We start from the raw sequence: 16587 nt of genomic DNA, 5'->3' as shown, positions 1-16587 counted from the left end.
CACATAATGTGGAACATTTCATATCTCTTACATTTAAAAAGTTAATCAACTTAGACTTCACGTCAGACAGGCAGTCATCTGTATTTTTTCCTAGAAAAAAATCATTTTCTCTTACTATGCATAATCTTTCATATCAACCTTTAGTCTCAGCTGTATGTTTTCATGCCAAACCACATTAGTAAACTGTCGAGAGTGTGGTGCAATAAGAGTACAGTAGCAGGAGCAGGAAAATCAACATTCCTGGTATAAACCCATCATCAGAGATTCGGAGAAGGTGATAGGTCAGAGAGGAGGATGCAGTAGATAAATGGGAAAGATGGTGGACAGGTCAAGAGGTTGAAGGTTTGGGATTGGGATAAGGTGAGGAAAAAAAGAACAGAGGAAACTGGTGAAATCCACCTTAATCCAGTGTGGTTGCAGGATTCCAAGGGGGAAGATGAGGCATTCTTCCTCCAGGTGTCAGATGGTCAGTTATTGGCAATATAGGAGGCCCAGAACCTGCATGTCCTTGGCGGAGTAAGGGGGGGGGTTGAGGTGTTCAGCCACGGGGCACTGGGGTTGGTTGGTGCGAGTGTCCCAGAGATGCTCTCTGAAACAATCCCCAAGTTAACGTCGTGGAGACCACATCGGATACAATAAATTACATTTGTGGAGGTACAGGTAAATGTCTGTCAGACATAGAAGATCCTTTGGGGTTTTGGATGGAGGGGAGGGCGCAGGATTTGCACTACCTGCAGTGGCAGGGGAAGGTGGCGGGAACAGGGCGAGGACTGGTAGGGGGCGCGTAGATCCGACAAGGGAATTGCAGAGGCAATGGTCTCTCTGGAACACTGATGAGGTGGGGAAGAAAATATATCCCTACAGGTGGGTCTGTTTGTAGGTGGTGGAGGTGGCAGAAGATGCTGCGTTGTATACGGAGATTAGTAGGATGGAAGGTGAGAACGGGGCGGTGGTGGTGTGCGTGTGCAGTGGTGGTTCTGTCCTTGTTGCATTGGGAGGGATGGGTTCAAGGCCAGAGGTGTGGGAAGTGGAGGATATGTGCTAGAGGGCATCGTCGACCACATGGGAGGAGAAATTGCGGTCTTTGAAGGAGGAGGCCATATGAGATTTTCTATGGTGGAATTGGTCTTCTTTGGAACAGGTGTGATGGAGATGGAGGAATTGGGAACAAGGGATGGCGTTTTTACAGGAGGCAGGGTGGGAGGTGTAGTTCAGGTAGCTGTGGGAGCCTGTGGGATTATAGTACATGTCCTGATGAAGGGTTTATGCCCAAAACTTTGATTCTCTTGCTCCTCGGATGCTAGCTGACCTGCTCTCCTTTTCCAGCACCACACATACAACTCTGATCTGCAGTCCTCACTTTTTCCACATTAGTAAACTGTCGCACCTATTAAAACGTTGCACTTCTGCTGCTCCAAAAAGCTTGCCTTGTCGCTGCAGCACCAGGCCCTTCAGTCTCTGCCAAGCAGCATTCACCTCATCCTGACGTTGGGTGATAAGTGTCAACTCAGGGTGATTATCCTATACAAAGATACATAGTGTTAACATGCAGACAAAAAATAATATTTTCCATGTAAAACATGAATCTTCACAGAATTCTACCCCTTTAAAATATCATGGTTCAAATATAAACTCATAAAATGCTAGATTTGATGTAACAAATCTAAACTTTCTCAGCTCAGGTGAAGTGAACCTATATTTATGTGGCTCAGTATAATTTATTTTGTCAGGATATCTTGAGACTTTTCATCATGTGAAAGACACCATATAAATGTGTGCTGCAAGGTGCTGCTGTTATGTAATATCAGCAGAGGGGGAATCTCCCACTGTCACGCTTTAGACTCAGGTGGGATTTTAATTTTTTTTTAAAAAGTGACCCACCAGCTGTACCACAAATACTCATTTCAAAGTTCCTGTACCTGTTCGAGTTTTCCAGCCAGTTGATTAACTTCATTAACACGCTCCTCATGAGCTGCAAGATCAGTTTGGAATTCTTCAAACTTCTTCTGCAAAACTTCGACATGCTCCAAGTCCTGGCCAACTTCTTCTGATGTCACAATAGCTTCCTAAATGTAATTAAAAGTTGGAAATTTGATTTTAGATTGGCATTAAATTACCCCAAAGGCTTTTAGAAAAAAAGGAAAATGAAAAGCAAATTATTTTTACCCCCTCAGAGTCCACCGTTAAAATTATTAGAACATAGAACAGTACAGCCCTCAATGTTGTGCTGGCCTTGTATCCTGCTTTAAAGATCAGATTAATCTACATACCCTGCATTGTACTATCTTCCATGTGCCTATCCAACAGTTGCTTAAATGTCCCTAATGTATCGGATTCTACCACCACTGCTGGTAGTGCATTCCACAGACCTACCACTCTGTATGAAAAACCTATCTCCAACATCTCCCCAAACCTTCCTTCAATCATTTTAAAATCATGCTTCCTCATGATACCTATTTCTGCCATGGGAAAAAGTCTCTGGCTAGCCACTCTATCTATGCTTCTCAACATCTTGTACACCTTTATTAATCACCTCTCAACCTTCTTCACTCCAATGAGAAAGGCCCTTGTTCCCTCAACCTATGATATGACCTCCAGTCCAGCCAGCATCCTGGTAAGTCTCCTCTGCACCCTCTCTAAAGCTTCCACATCTTTGATGAGATGACAAGGCAAGCTTTTTGGAGCAGCAGAAGTGCAACGTTTTAATAGGTGCGACAGTTTATTAATGAGACGACCAGAATTGAACACAATATTCCAAATGTGATCGAACTAGGACACTCTAGAGTTTCAGCAAAACCTCACTGCTCTTAAACTCAATCCCCCACTAATGAAAGCCAACATACCATATGCTTTTTAAACAACCCTATCAACCAGGGTAGTAACTTTGAGGGATCTATGGACATGGACCCCAAGATCCCTCTGTTCCTCCACAGTGGGAAGAATCCTCGCTCTAACCCGGTCTTCTGTATTCAAATTCAACCTTCCAACATGAGTGATTTCACACTTAGAGTCAGAGTCATGGAGATGTACAGCATGTAAACAGACCCTTCGGTCCAACCCGTCCATGCCGACCAGATATCCCAACCCAATCTACTCCCACCTGCCAGTACCCAGCCCATATTCCTCCAAACCCTTCCCATTCATATATCCATCCAAATGCCTCTTAAACGTTACAATTGTACCAGCCTCCACCACATTCTCTGGCAGCTCATTCCATACACGTACCACCTTTTGCATGAAAAAGTTGCCCCTTAAGTCTCTTTTATATCTTTCCCCTCTCACCCTAAACCTATGTCCTCTAGTTCTGGACTCCCTGGCCCCAGGGAAAAGACTTTGTCTATTTATCCTTTCTATGCCCCTCATAATTTTGTAAACCTCTATAAGGTCACCCCTCAGCCTCCGACGCTCCAGGGAAAACAGCCCCAGCCTGTTCAGCCTCTTCCTGTAGCTCAGATCCTCCAACCCTGGCAACATCCTTGAAAGGGTTCAGAAAAGAATTACAATTTTCACAACATATTTCCGATAGGATAGAGACCAGAATTGCACGCAATATTCCAACAGTGGCCTAACCAATGTCCTGTACAGCCGCAACATGACTTCCCAACTCCTGTACTCAATACTCTGACCAATAAAGGAAAGCATACCAAACACCACCTTCACTATCCTATCTACCTGCAACTCCACTTTCAAGGAGCTATGAACATGCACTCCAAGGTCTCTTTGTTCAACAACACTCTCTAGGACCTTACCATTAAGTGTCTAAGTCCGGCTGAGATTTGCTTTCCCAAAATGCAGCACCTCACATTTATCTGAAATAAACTCCATCTACCATTGGCCCATCTGGTCCAGATCCTGTTGTAATCTGAGGCGACCCTCTTCGCTGTCCACTACACCTCCAATTTTGGTGTCATCTGCAAACTTACTAACTGTACCTCTTATGCTCGCATCCAAATAATTTATGTAAATGACAAAAAGTAGAGGACCCAGCACCGATCCTTGTGGCACTCCACTAGTCACAGGCCTCCAGTCTGAAAAACTACCCTCCACCATCTTTGTCTTCTACCTTTGAGCCAGTTCTGTATCCAAATGGCTGGTTCTCCCTGTATTCCATGAGATCTAACCTTGCTAATCAGTCTCCTAAGGGGAACCTTGTCGAACGCCTTACTGAAGTCCATATAGATCACATCTACCGCTCTGCGCTCATCAATCATCTTTGTTACTTCTTCAAAAAACTCAATCAAGTTTGTGAGACATGATTTCCCACACAAAAAGCCATGTTGACTATCGCAAATCAGTCCTTGCCTTTCCAAATACATATACATCCTGTCCCTCAGGATTCCCTCCAACAACTTGCCCACCACAGAGGTCAGGCTCACCAGTCTATAGTCTATACTTTTCCAGGTTGAACTCCATCTGCCACTTACCAGCCCAATTCTGCATCCTGTCAATGTCTCATTGCAACCGACAATTGCCATCCACGCTATCTGAAACTAACCTTTGCACCAACAGCAAACTTATTAACCCATCCTTCCACTTCCTCAACCAAGTCTTTATGCATTTACACATGTATTAATATGTCCAAGCAGGTTGATTAAAAAAAAATTTATAAGTTCATATCTTGTTATGGGCTTACAGAGATTCACATATGTATTCACATAAATAGAAGACTTGCTGTAATTGTATCTCAGTTCTGATAAGTAAATTAACATTGTTATAAACAAACGCTTGCAACAGCAATTTCGAGGCCACATGCAAAATAGAGGACTGGAATTTCTGATTCAAAATTTACAGTTGCCCTTTGACAGAGACACACTAAGTTTAGGTTTCTAGTTTATGAGTTAATAGATGAGTTTTCTTCATGTCTGAAAGTAATAATTAACTCTCAGATATTTCTCTAGCCATGGTGATTTTTTTTTTAAGCGGTCCTCAAGGACTGGGTTTAGAGTGAATGACTTTGTGCACATCTCTCCTGGACTTTAAGATTGTTTTGTGACCTACCAAAGTAAATAATGGGGGCTCAACGTTTGTGAGAGAGTGAGAGAGAGTGCGCATCCTAGAATTTTTAGTGTTTAGGGAAAACACACATGGCTTAGTCAAGGAGACTTCTGAGTTTCAGTTTTTAATTTGAGTTTAGAACAGTACCGAAGCCTTTTGAATAAGGTGGGTCTCTAGACCAGTGCTCCCAAGAAGGAAAGGGGATATAATTGCATGTATCTTAGGCTAAAGAACGAATGTAGTACTTCAAAGTAGCAACACACCACCACATTCTGGTGGACAATTCAGATGGGCAATATATTGTACTCTTGCCAGCAATATTCATATCCTAAGAACATTTTTGTTTAAAAGATGCAGTTTAATTGTCTGAAAAAAAAGATTGACATACAACTACCCACAAAAAGTGTACAGGTCCACATGCTTAATAAGCTAAACATATTAATGTGCATAGGGAACCTGTTATGTGTGGCTTTATTATCTTCACTGAAGTGTGTGCATGGAAGAAATGCAATACTTTTTCCAAGTGTAGTAATCAGCTTTACCTCTTCCCTCATTGTTGTGTACTAACAATCTTGATCTTTAGATCAGAAACAAATAACTGACCTTATCATTTATCCAGTCCATGACATCATCACACTCTCGTTGATATTGCACAAGCTTCTGAGTCTGCAAAAGTCGGATCCCCTTCTCCTTCATTTTCTCCAGTAAACGCGCCCATAGTTGATGGAGTTCCTCTAGGCGGGTCTTGAAAGAAATATTTGAAGAAACAAAAGCATTTTATTTAAAAATTTGAAAAAGCATAACAATCTGGCATTTTTGTTGCCAACATGCAACATTTCATACTGTACGAAATTAGAATTATTTCTATAATATTGCCATATGAACAGATATTCTGCATACAACTCACCGCTAATTTGATAAACATAATTAATGATTTCCTCACGTAGAAAAACATTGCTACTACGGAAATCAAAATTAAAGAATATATAATACAAATGGATATTGGTTCACATCAGCTGTTATGCTCCACTTAAGTAATCAAACATTTTTCCTCACTGAACTAATTCTCAATTCTCTTCTTTCCTCGGGCACCCATTTTGTTTCCTCTCCACTATTCACCTCAATTACTCCTTGAGGTAGCAACTTCCACGTTCTGAGTAAACAAGTTTCTGATTTCCGTACATGAATTCTTGGTGGCTCCTCTTATATTTAATACGGCTCCTAATTTTGGTCATCCCCAGAAATGGGAAAAAAACAAACACACACACACACACACACACACACACACACACACACACAATGTCTATATCATAACCATTTCTCTATTAGGTCATTCCCTAGCTTTGTCTTTTCAAAGGACTGCTCATTGTACTTATTTGGAAAGGAAGTAGTAAACTGAAACATCCTTTCAAAAAGGAGAGAGCTACGAACAATACAAGGAAACAACTTTGGATTGCTGGTAACACTGATAAATTGGCTTTAAAGAAGTTTCCTGGAAATGCATCTTTGTCATGTTAGTTGTATTCTTAATTCTGTATTAAAATGTATTCAGGACAGAAAAATATTCAAGATGATCAAACATGAAGTCCATAGCTTGCAGTGGTTTCCATTCCCATTTTAGTTAAATTATTTGTTCGCATAAGCATCATTGAAGGAAATTACTTGCAGGCAATGGATAGGATTATGCAACGTAATCATAAAATTCTCCTAGAGGCTAACTGCGTTAAATTCAAGCAAGCTGTGACAGTAGTTGTATAACAACTCATTGAACATAGCATTAAAAGGGAACATTTCTGGCATAACTTGGAGGACATTTCAAAGCATTTCATAACCAATGAAACACTTCTACAATGTAATCACTTGCAAATACTTGATGTAACAGCCAATTTACACATTGCAAGGTCCAAACAGACATAAACTAAATTACTAGATAATGTTTTTAGCTGTTGGTTGAACAAAGTACACCGTTCTGATTATTGTACCCAAGTAATCATTTGTGTCCATCTGATAGGGCTTTCATTCAAAATGCAGCCAAAAGACAGCACTTCTGACAGTCTGCAGTAGTGTTTTGTTTCTGAACTGTCAGTCAAGATTATGTGCTCAAATCTGTAACGTGGAACTTGAACTCACCTGCCTCATCAGGCAAAAATGCAAAATAAACACAGCTGACATTAAAAGTTCTTTATTTTAGCAAGCTACAAAGGGGATACTCAGCAGAAACCCAGAGTCATTATGTTATTTTTAGGATTAGGATACTGTTGCTCAGTTAAAATTCACCCTTTTTGTTTACAGTACTGTTAATGACAGAAATCTGGTCAATCTGGAATCATGAGTGATATAATGACTACTTAAACCAGGAAAAGTAAAAAACGTAATTGGAAACAGAAATTTAATGGGAAGCAATTAATCAATGCTGGGCACATGGTTATAAATATAATTTATTTCCACTTATTCTGAAAGTGACAAGCACTGCTAATTTCTTTATATAATCCACGACTGACTTTCAATTTTACCTACAATGGTTTCCAGTAAATGAAAGCATCAGTATTGACCTCAATGTCTTGACCAAATGTAGCATTGAACCTGGCGGCCCAAGGCATAAGTGAGGACTACAGATGCTGGAGATCAGAGTCTACATTAGAGTGGTGCTGGGAAAGCACAGGTCAGGCAGCATCTGAAGAGCAGGAAAATCGACGTTTCGGGCAAAAGCCCTTCATCAGGAATCAGGCTGCCCAAGGTCAATACCACATGACAGAGAGGTTAACTTGTGATGAGGGAGTCTACATTTCAATAGAAATTTGGCACCCCTAGCACAATTGGCTTGAATAACTTGAACTAATGCACATATCTCTGTAAAAATCCAGAACTGATTCACATTTAAAGCAGCTAATGTTGTCTAATGGTTGCGTTGTCCAGCAGCATATGGAAACAAATCTGGTTCCAATCTGTACTGGCAATAAGTGGATTGAGAGAGGGTGGCACCAGTGACTGGGGGGCTGTTGTAGAGAAGTAGATGTTAGCAGCTACTCAGTGTTCCTTTGGTTTTTTCCCCCTATTAATTTGTTCAGAGAACATTGGCATTGTTAGATAGGCCAGCATTTATCTGCAAGCCCCAACTGCCCTTGACAAAACAGCTACTTCAGTATAACTTAGTAACTGAAAAGGATAAGTGACGTGGGGATACAGTCTACATATCACGATACAAAGGCCTGTTCCTGACAGCAGCTATGCGGTTCCATTAGAGCACCTGCCCACTGTGTTCCAGCACCAGTTAAGTGCCAAGAATTAATGTGGTTAACATTAATATGTATACTCATTCCTCGTTATCCACTAATTCGTTAGATACAGATCTGTATGGTTGCAAGGTCAGCCCCAGACCCCGTCATACCCCCCACTGACTCACAACCCACTCACATTCAGGAGTGGAGTAAAATGTTAAGTGGTAGAGTGGGATGACAATCAAGCAGGCTACTTTGACAATGTTATCAAGTTTCGAATGATGTCAAAACTGCACACATCCAGGCAAGGGGAACGAACATATTCCATCTCACCCCTTAAACACATGTTTCAAGTCAAGATTGAAATGATTTATACTTTGTAGTAATACAATTTGTAGCATAAATCTGGAGAGTCCCAAAACAGATTGATGAAAAGGGGACTCCCATCTTGGATTGCCTTTATACCGTAACTCTAGCATTGATGCAAATCAAAACAGTTGCACACCAATGTTAGTTACATTGTAAATTTACTCAGCAACTTCTACCATCAGTGTTGACTACATTTCAAAAGCAAGCAAGAAAATTCAGTATCCTTTAAGCTCCCTGTTATCACTATCACAATACTTACACATCATTTTGTTTTGATAAACAACCTACAAGTACATTACATTTCATCCAAGTAAAACTGACTCCTTTAGTGTTCTTAGGCAGATCAGCAAACAACACCCATCCTCAAAGCTGGAGGAACATAATATAGCCAAATCAAATAATGAATGAGAATAATATAATTGATACACCACACAAACTTTGTATGGTTTGTTTTAGGATTGGGTTTGGGTAATGACAGTATACAAATCAGCATCACTATACATCAGGGCCCCCTGCCAGCTGATTATTGAATGATGCTGATTACAGTCATGAAGCAGTTTTAAAAAAAAAACAACAGTCAATAAAGAACAGCAAAACACACTTTCAACTTATTCCAAAAGGAGAGAAATTCAAGCAAACACTGCACTACACAGCAATTATACACCTACTTCCATGTGAGTACCAATCTGTACTGTTGTTATAATAGGTCGTTGAGTGGTCCGGTAGGGTGTGAAGGACTAAAAATCAACAACGGAGGTTACATTTTTGATTGTCATACCAATGGAATGCAAGACCATATAAAAGACCAAAGTTACTTACTCGAATAGTTTCTGATGCGAAATGCCCATTTGTTATCATTTTGTTGCCAAATTCATCAAGTTTGATAATGGCACCCGCATTGGCTTGCACTTCAGCCTCAAACGCTTGGTGTTTCTGTAGTTTACCCTTTATTAACAAAAAAAAACAAAATAATCATCAAGTTTGAGTCTTTACAACATTCTCCTTTTGTTTTCGGAAGATACAGACTCTTGCTGGCATCATTCTACAGACAGCAGCAGCATCTTCAATCAAGACATTATTCCTTCGTGCGCGAGAAAATGATCGACCAGGAAAGTTGTTGACACTGATTCACAGACAGAGAAACATCGATTATTCAAATATCAATTAACCTAATACCGGATTACCTGAAGGAGATCAAGGCCACGATAGAAACATGCCATCAAAGAGCAATCTTACTGTCGGTGTCCAATCCGGCTGCTACCCTCCCCGGGGAGGGGATAAGGGGAGCTGTGCCTACTCTCCTAAACGGGGAACGGACTTAGCAATTGGGTGTTCTGCTGGTTTGTCGTTGAAGGTGAAGTGGGTGGTACAGCATAGGTCCACTAGCTTGACGATATTGCCTTACTAATGAAGTTGGTGGTGTTTGGTCTTCTAATAGTGTAGTCAGTGTTTCCTTGGCTAAGTTGATGTTGATTGATCTGAACAGGGCTGTTACATCAAAAGGAGATCTATGGAGTCAGCTATTACGAGGGGGCATAGCTTTGAATTAAGGGGTGGTAGGTATAGGACAGATGTTAGGGGTAGATTCTTTACTCAGCGAGTCGCGAGTTCATGGAATGCCCTGCCAGTAGCAGTGGTGGACTCTCCCTCTTTATGGGCATTTAAACAAGCATTGGATAGGCATATGGAGGATAGTGGGCTAGTGTAGGTTAGGTGGGCTTGGATCAGCACAGAGGGCCAAAGGGCCTGTATTGCGCAGTATTTTTCTATGTTCTATGAGACCATTATTTCGTCCTGTTCTATCTTAGTGTCTTTGGTCATCAAGAATTCTTGGATGGAGTGGCGTGAGTCTTCTACTAAGTGTTTTAGTCTTTGGTGAAGCACAGGAAATGACATCACCAACCCAAAGAAACCCAAACATAAGTAGAAAGCAGGAAACATCAGCAGCGCTTCGTCCGGAGGCTCACTGAAGATGTTACCTAGTATGGTCATGAAATGTCTAAAAAGGAACATTCCAGCTCAACGAGAAAACTTACATCCAGAGCCTCAACCTGAACGACAAATCTTCTCAAAACTCGCTAATTATCTTGTATGTAACGAATTAGATACTTAAACTAAAAAAAAACTAGAAATACTAACTCTCCAAAGCAAGGTCATTTCATTCTGAAACAAGCTCAAACTGAAGAAAACAGATATACAATATTAAATGATAAGCAAAGAAAATGACACAAAGCCAACATTATTGAAAATGTGAAACCCTTAATAAACCCTTAATAAACCCTTAATGACCAGAGCATTAGAATGTCACACACTTGCAGGTTGCTGGGATCCTTGTAACTCTCATCAGATGCAATTTGCAGTTTCTCTTGAATCCATTTTTCCAATTCATCCGCATCACGACGAAAACACTGAAAGCTGTAGGAATCATCTAGTTTCTGCCGTCTCAGAAGAGAGAGTTCCTTAAAACGTCGGTACCTAGCATGTACAGACAAAGAATATTGTTAGCTTAGCAATCCATGTTATTTGATGTAGTTACCTCCATTTCTTTACCTTACTCTACTATTCCATCTACATGTCCATGTTTATCTCATGCTCCTGCTGGAAAAACGAAGCAGACCAAAACTCATCTTTTTTTAAAAAGTTGGGGGCACTGAGAGCAAGAATGCAAACAAGTGAGCAAGCAGTCAAAAATAATTTCTGCTTATTTATTTTGTACTGGCAATAGGTTTATGTTTCAATTTGAGCCACTGACTCTATGAAATCACCCAAGAAGTCAGAATAACAAATTTATACCTGTCTAGCACCTGCTGACGTCTCTCCTGGATGTCATCCGCTGAATCTAAAACTTTTACTCCAGTGGAATCCATTTTCTGTTATAGGTATAAAAGCAAACATCAAATTTAATGATTTTTAAAGGGAACAAGCAGTTTATTTTTTTTTAAATTGAGAAACAAGGCACATCTATTTTAAATATTAATTAAAATTTAATTCTATGCTCCAGTAATTAAAGCTATCAGAGTGAACACTGTTGACATTAAATCTGAGTCAGTGCAATGGTCTTTAAACCACAATAAAATTATTCAATAATGGAAATTCAAGATTGCGCCATTAAAGGACTAACCAGCAACCTTTATGACCATAATACTGCAGTCAGGTACTGCAATAAAGAATCATTACCAAAGCATCTAAGACAATACTAGTCTTGAAGCAAAAGTCTTCCACTGAGCATATAATCAGTCATCGAGTCATAGTCATACTGCACAGAAAAAAAAACAGCAAATTGGACAGTTGAAAATTCTCTAGAAATGAAGACAACGCTCAAGAATTTCATATGGTTGTGAATTACTATCTAAAAAAGAACAAGTAAACTTGCATTTATAATCATGTTTTTCATAATATCAGTATTTTCCAAAGCACTACAACATTCAATAGATTCTTATAACATGAACAGTGGGCTGTAAAAACACAGCAGCTCAGACGGCACCGCAGAGAGAAAAGACAGTTGACATGGAGTCCAGCGACTCTAAAGAACTAAAAGAATAAATTTCTGAAGAAGTGTATTCACTGTTAGGCAAATTTACTTTGATTGAAGACCCTATAAACAGGCTTATGGTGTGATACTTGAAGCCATATAACATTCTTACGTTGATAATAAAGAACAGGTTTAGTCTTACTAAACAAGTAAGATGAACACAATGGGGATCTTACATCTTGGGATTAATTGGTTATTTTAGCTTCAGCATAGCTCTACATAATCTTCAGATGAAACACTGCTCTTATTTTTTTAAGGTTTTTGAACGGTGTGTCACTTGTAAACTTGGTGATGGGAAAATTGGTCACAAGTTCACATTGTGAATGCATTCTTCAGAATATGGGAGAGGTATTTGGACACAAAAAAAAGTCTCTAAACACAATAATTTAGAAAAAGTGAGATTATCCATTACTTTAAAATATCGGTTCTAGAACGGCAAACTAATCAGCCCTCTTAGTCCCAGATAATGATTGGTTTGGTCTCAAATAGGAGTCCTAGTTTGGATTAACAATTTTCATGCTAAATTTAGCTTTATTAACAGAAATACATCATTTTAGTAAACATATGATTCCTTGTTTTTGCATCTTATTGTAATAGTCATTGCAAATGGCTAAAAGAAATCTCAATTCCAAAAGGAGAGGCAAAGGACAGGAAATTTATAAAAAGGGTTCCGTAATAGCAATTCAGATTGCAATCCAATTTTTTTTAAAAATTTGTTTTGTAAACAATTCCTTCAAAAATATTCAAACAGAAAATCGGAGCCAGACACTCCAATTATTTCCAGTTTCTGACCTGTATCTAGCCTTTGTTGCTGACATACTGTCATCTTCTAATGCAGATCATCTAAAATGAGTTGGAGAAAAGCTCACTGCTCATTTAGCAGCATCTACCAGGAGATGGCAACCGACTGCTGAGTACAACCCACAAAAGGCAGAAAATTGCAAAATAGAGGCAGGTGGGAAATCAGCAGGTCAATAGCCTTGTAATGCAGAGAAATTGCCAAATAAACAACAAATGAGATAATATTTGCTTCAAACATAGCCTTTTTTGGCAAAAAGCTTTATTATTACAATAGCTTGATGGTCCTCCAGATTGAGAGCAACAGCAGTTGTCACTAAGGCGCACTACATTTCAAGCCTGCAAATCCTGGATCCGAATTTACATCCAACCTTCCCCAGCTCATTAGCAAGTTCCCAAGGGGTTGATTTGGCAGTTAATTGGGCAAGAGCGGGATTCCAGCTCCTTTATCCTTCGTTCACTTTGAAAAAAGCAGCATGTCCCTGACATACTATTTACTTAATGCGCTCATCGACTGCTCTCTCCAGGCTTAAAATCTTTACTATTATATTAACATGGAATGGCTTTATTTTTGTTTGCTGCAGAGTCTCTTATTCTTTTCCACACTCCTAAGGCAGTCAGCAAGCCATTAAAAAAAAGTCAAAAAGGGTTATATTCTCCAATACTTTGTAATATCCTTTCAAACAGAAAGCATCATCAGCATGCTATGGGGTTCTCCGCACACTGGCAGCTTGCAAAATTAAACTAATACTCAATGCTAAAAGGCTACTTCACAAATCTATACTTCTTTCTGTTAAGCAGCCTGCTGTCATTTGTTGTTAAGGCCAACATACAGAGAATGGCCATTTGAGCAAATTACTGGAGGACTGCCAACACACATTGACTGACTGTTACTGGGATATAGACAATCATGTAGAAAGAAAGGAGAAGAGCATTCATTGAAACAAAAGCCTTTTATAATTCAAAATCCTGGGTCAGCTTCCACAAGACAAGAATGATGGGCTCCAGATTTTACATACACTCGTCCCGATAGCATACTCAAAAGCAGACAGCTGACCAATGACTCAACTGCAAAATCAGTAAGCACAACCAAATGTTCGCTAGTAACTGAACATTTTAATAATGTTACCACATGGTTTTACAAAAAACTGAACATTGTGTTTTGTGATCCAAACATTGTTATTTGGGAGTATTCACATTGAACTTCTTCCTGACCCGAGAACGGAATGGCCATTTAAAAATACCACAGAGAATTCAGTCGCCAGTGCAAAACATTTTGCACATTGTAACAACAGATCAGTAATTGTGAAATTAGGAAAATTATTTTTGTGAAGAATCAGGTCACAAAAGGGAGAACTCCAAAGGTTTTAAATTATATTGCACACCATCTAGCTGACAAAAATCATACCATAGTGAGGAATTTATAGTTGAAGTTTGAGACACCCAAAGTATGGGGGTGGGGTGTCAAATCAGAGAATACTCATTGCATTGCTGATCCTAGGGTTAATTTACAGTGGAAGTCCAATATGATAAATTTGCACCTCAATTCCTAAATTAGAGATTTATTTCATTTGTGCATCTCATTCTTGAAGATAACCACAATTCAATTACTTTCATGGATTTAAAATTTTGTCTCACCTCAAATGATTTCCAACTAATTCCTTCTCCAGGAGTCCAATATGAATGCCTATAAGATAATACTCATTCAAATGTGAAGGATTGATGTTGAGGATTGAGCCAAAACTGGCAATTCTGAACTCTGGGCTAGGCACTGCTTTCCTATCAGGGTCTGTGCACATCTGCAGCAGAGCTGATGTTGGAACATGAAGTGAGAGGGAGGCAGTTTGTAGCTCGCCAACTTCCAGTCAGCTCCTTGGAAACAGTGATGGAGAAATACCAGATGATGAAAGTGTTGGAATGAGGTAAGTCTGTGTGGGTGTTGCCTTTATTTGGCTATCTCCCTTAAATGGAATATTTTGTCATGAGGGGCTTGGGGGTTAGCATTATTATGATTGCATTAAACTCCCAAATGAGTATAAGTATTTAAATCTTCAACAGTGTTTTGTAAAAATCTCCAAACTTCCCAAAACAGGATAGTGGAATTTTAGCTACAATGTAATTTCACTTTTTGTATAGTGGTATCCACAAGTCAAGAATGATGGGCTCCAGATTTTCATTGTACATCTCCAAGCAACATGGACACACTCAAAAGGACAATGGATTTATTTTTTGTTTTAAAAATACCACATTAATTAGTGCTCCACTGAACTACATATTATCCCAGTTTTGAAAACAGAAATGAAAATTAGTATTGCAAAATGCAGGAATGGGATGCCTTCGAGGTTATCTGAACTCATTCAATACAATAAAGCCTTGTCAAAAATGGTTCAGAAGCCTCTCTTGACTAAGGTTTTCAAATGCAATTTCATACATTTTTAAAAAATTATCCTTTTAAAAGGAAGTTTCATGGGCATCAATTCACAATCCCCCCCCCAAAGCAAATTAGTAAAAATATGCCAAAAATTACATTCAAAGATCCCGTGGCTATTTCGATCTCCAAGCTAAAATAAATGCTCCCCCCATAACTTAAGACAGTAGGTGGAAAAATTGTAGATTCTCCAGAATAATGTGTGCCCAACAATAAGTTCCACTATTTTAAAAAAGATTTGCCTGTGAGGCTAAATTTGCAAGTTGTTCTGAAATCATTGAATGTTATTTTAAGTTCCTACGTTCACCATTATTGAACTCAAAATTTCTTTGCCGCATACCTGTAAAAACTGCAACGCATCTACAGGACATTTTTCTTATTTGAACAGTTCCATTCCAACATTCATAGTCAGCATCTCTGTTAATCAGTTGATGCAAGCAGTATTTTTACTGCATTTCAACAGGCAGTTAGAACAAAAAGATATCTGTCAGCATGAAACACACCATGAAAAGTATTCATACTTAGCCAAACTCTGATCAGATATTTCATTATAATTGGCTAAGCACATTAGGAATGGAATATTTGGAACCCAAAAATTAACTTCACGTTGCAATCAGTGAGAACGTCTATTTGAAACCCAGCAAAATGGACAGTTTAAAAAGGTGACAATTATATTCACTGCAAGTGCTATAAGGATAGTTCTTCTCTTCTTCCATTACCCAAAGCAGACTATGGGAAACTGTAAATATACAGAAACAGTATTAAGTATCTAAATGAATTATTTCTTCACATTTAAAAACTATCAACTTTGAAAAGCATTTTACACTACATGCACATAGAAACCATTGTACAGGCTCTCTTCGAACAAGACAGTCCTTAAATATGCCAAGATGGTTCATAAAGCTATATTTCAAAATACACAGTCCTCTACTTTCAACATCAAAACAGGCCACCTGCTGAGGCAGATCACAAATGCTGTACGCTAACCAACTGGTTCACAACTGCAGCATTCCATGTACGAACTGCAAATTATACTAGGCAATCAGTCATTCCCATTGCATTCTGGTCCAGCCTGATAACATAAACCAGCCACTTGCCAGAAAGTTCCACCCAGTATTATTACAGTACAAAAGTAGTTCAACCTAAAAGAGTACGCCAACTATTTCCATAAAATACAACTACTGCTTCCAACATCATTACAAAGACACATGCATTTATATAATGTCTTGAATAGATAACCAGTATAT

General features: G+C 39.1%; 1 protein-coding gene across 9 annotated transcripts in view; it reads right to left on the bottom strand.

The window, feature by feature from the left end:
* sptan1 (spectrin alpha, non-erythrocytic 1) overlaps window positions 1–16587 on the bottom strand; it is a 103928-nt gene that overhangs the window by 81711 nt on the left and 5630 nt on the right. For all 9 annotated transcript variants that reach the window (XM_072565985.1, XM_072565986.1, XM_072565983.1 and 6 more), the window contains 6 exons: window positions 11376–11452; window positions 10895–11057; window positions 9402–9527; window positions 5599–5739; window positions 1920–2066; window positions 1388–1521 (listed from right to left, as the gene is read on the bottom strand). In XM_072565985.1, the coding sequence (XP_072422086.1) occupies window positions 1388–1521; window positions 1920–2066; window positions 5599–5739; window positions 9402–9527; window positions 10895–11057; window positions 11376–11449 (785 nt within the window). In that variant the 5' untranslated portion in view covers window positions 11450–11452. The remainder of the gene's footprint in view (window positions 1–1387; window positions 1522–1919; window positions 2067–5598; window positions 5740–9401; window positions 9528–10894; window positions 11058–11375; window positions 11453–16587) is intronic.

Source organism: Chiloscyllium punctatum, chromosome 49, assembly GCF_047496795.1.
Source record: "Chiloscyllium punctatum isolate Juve2018m chromosome 49, sChiPun1.3, whole genome shotgun sequence".
NCBI lineage: Eukaryota > Metazoa > Chordata > Chondrichthyes > Orectolobiformes > Hemiscylliidae > Chiloscyllium > Chiloscyllium punctatum.
The sequence above is the reverse complement of the archived record's forward strand: the minus strand, read 5'-3'. Positions and strand labels throughout refer to the sequence as shown.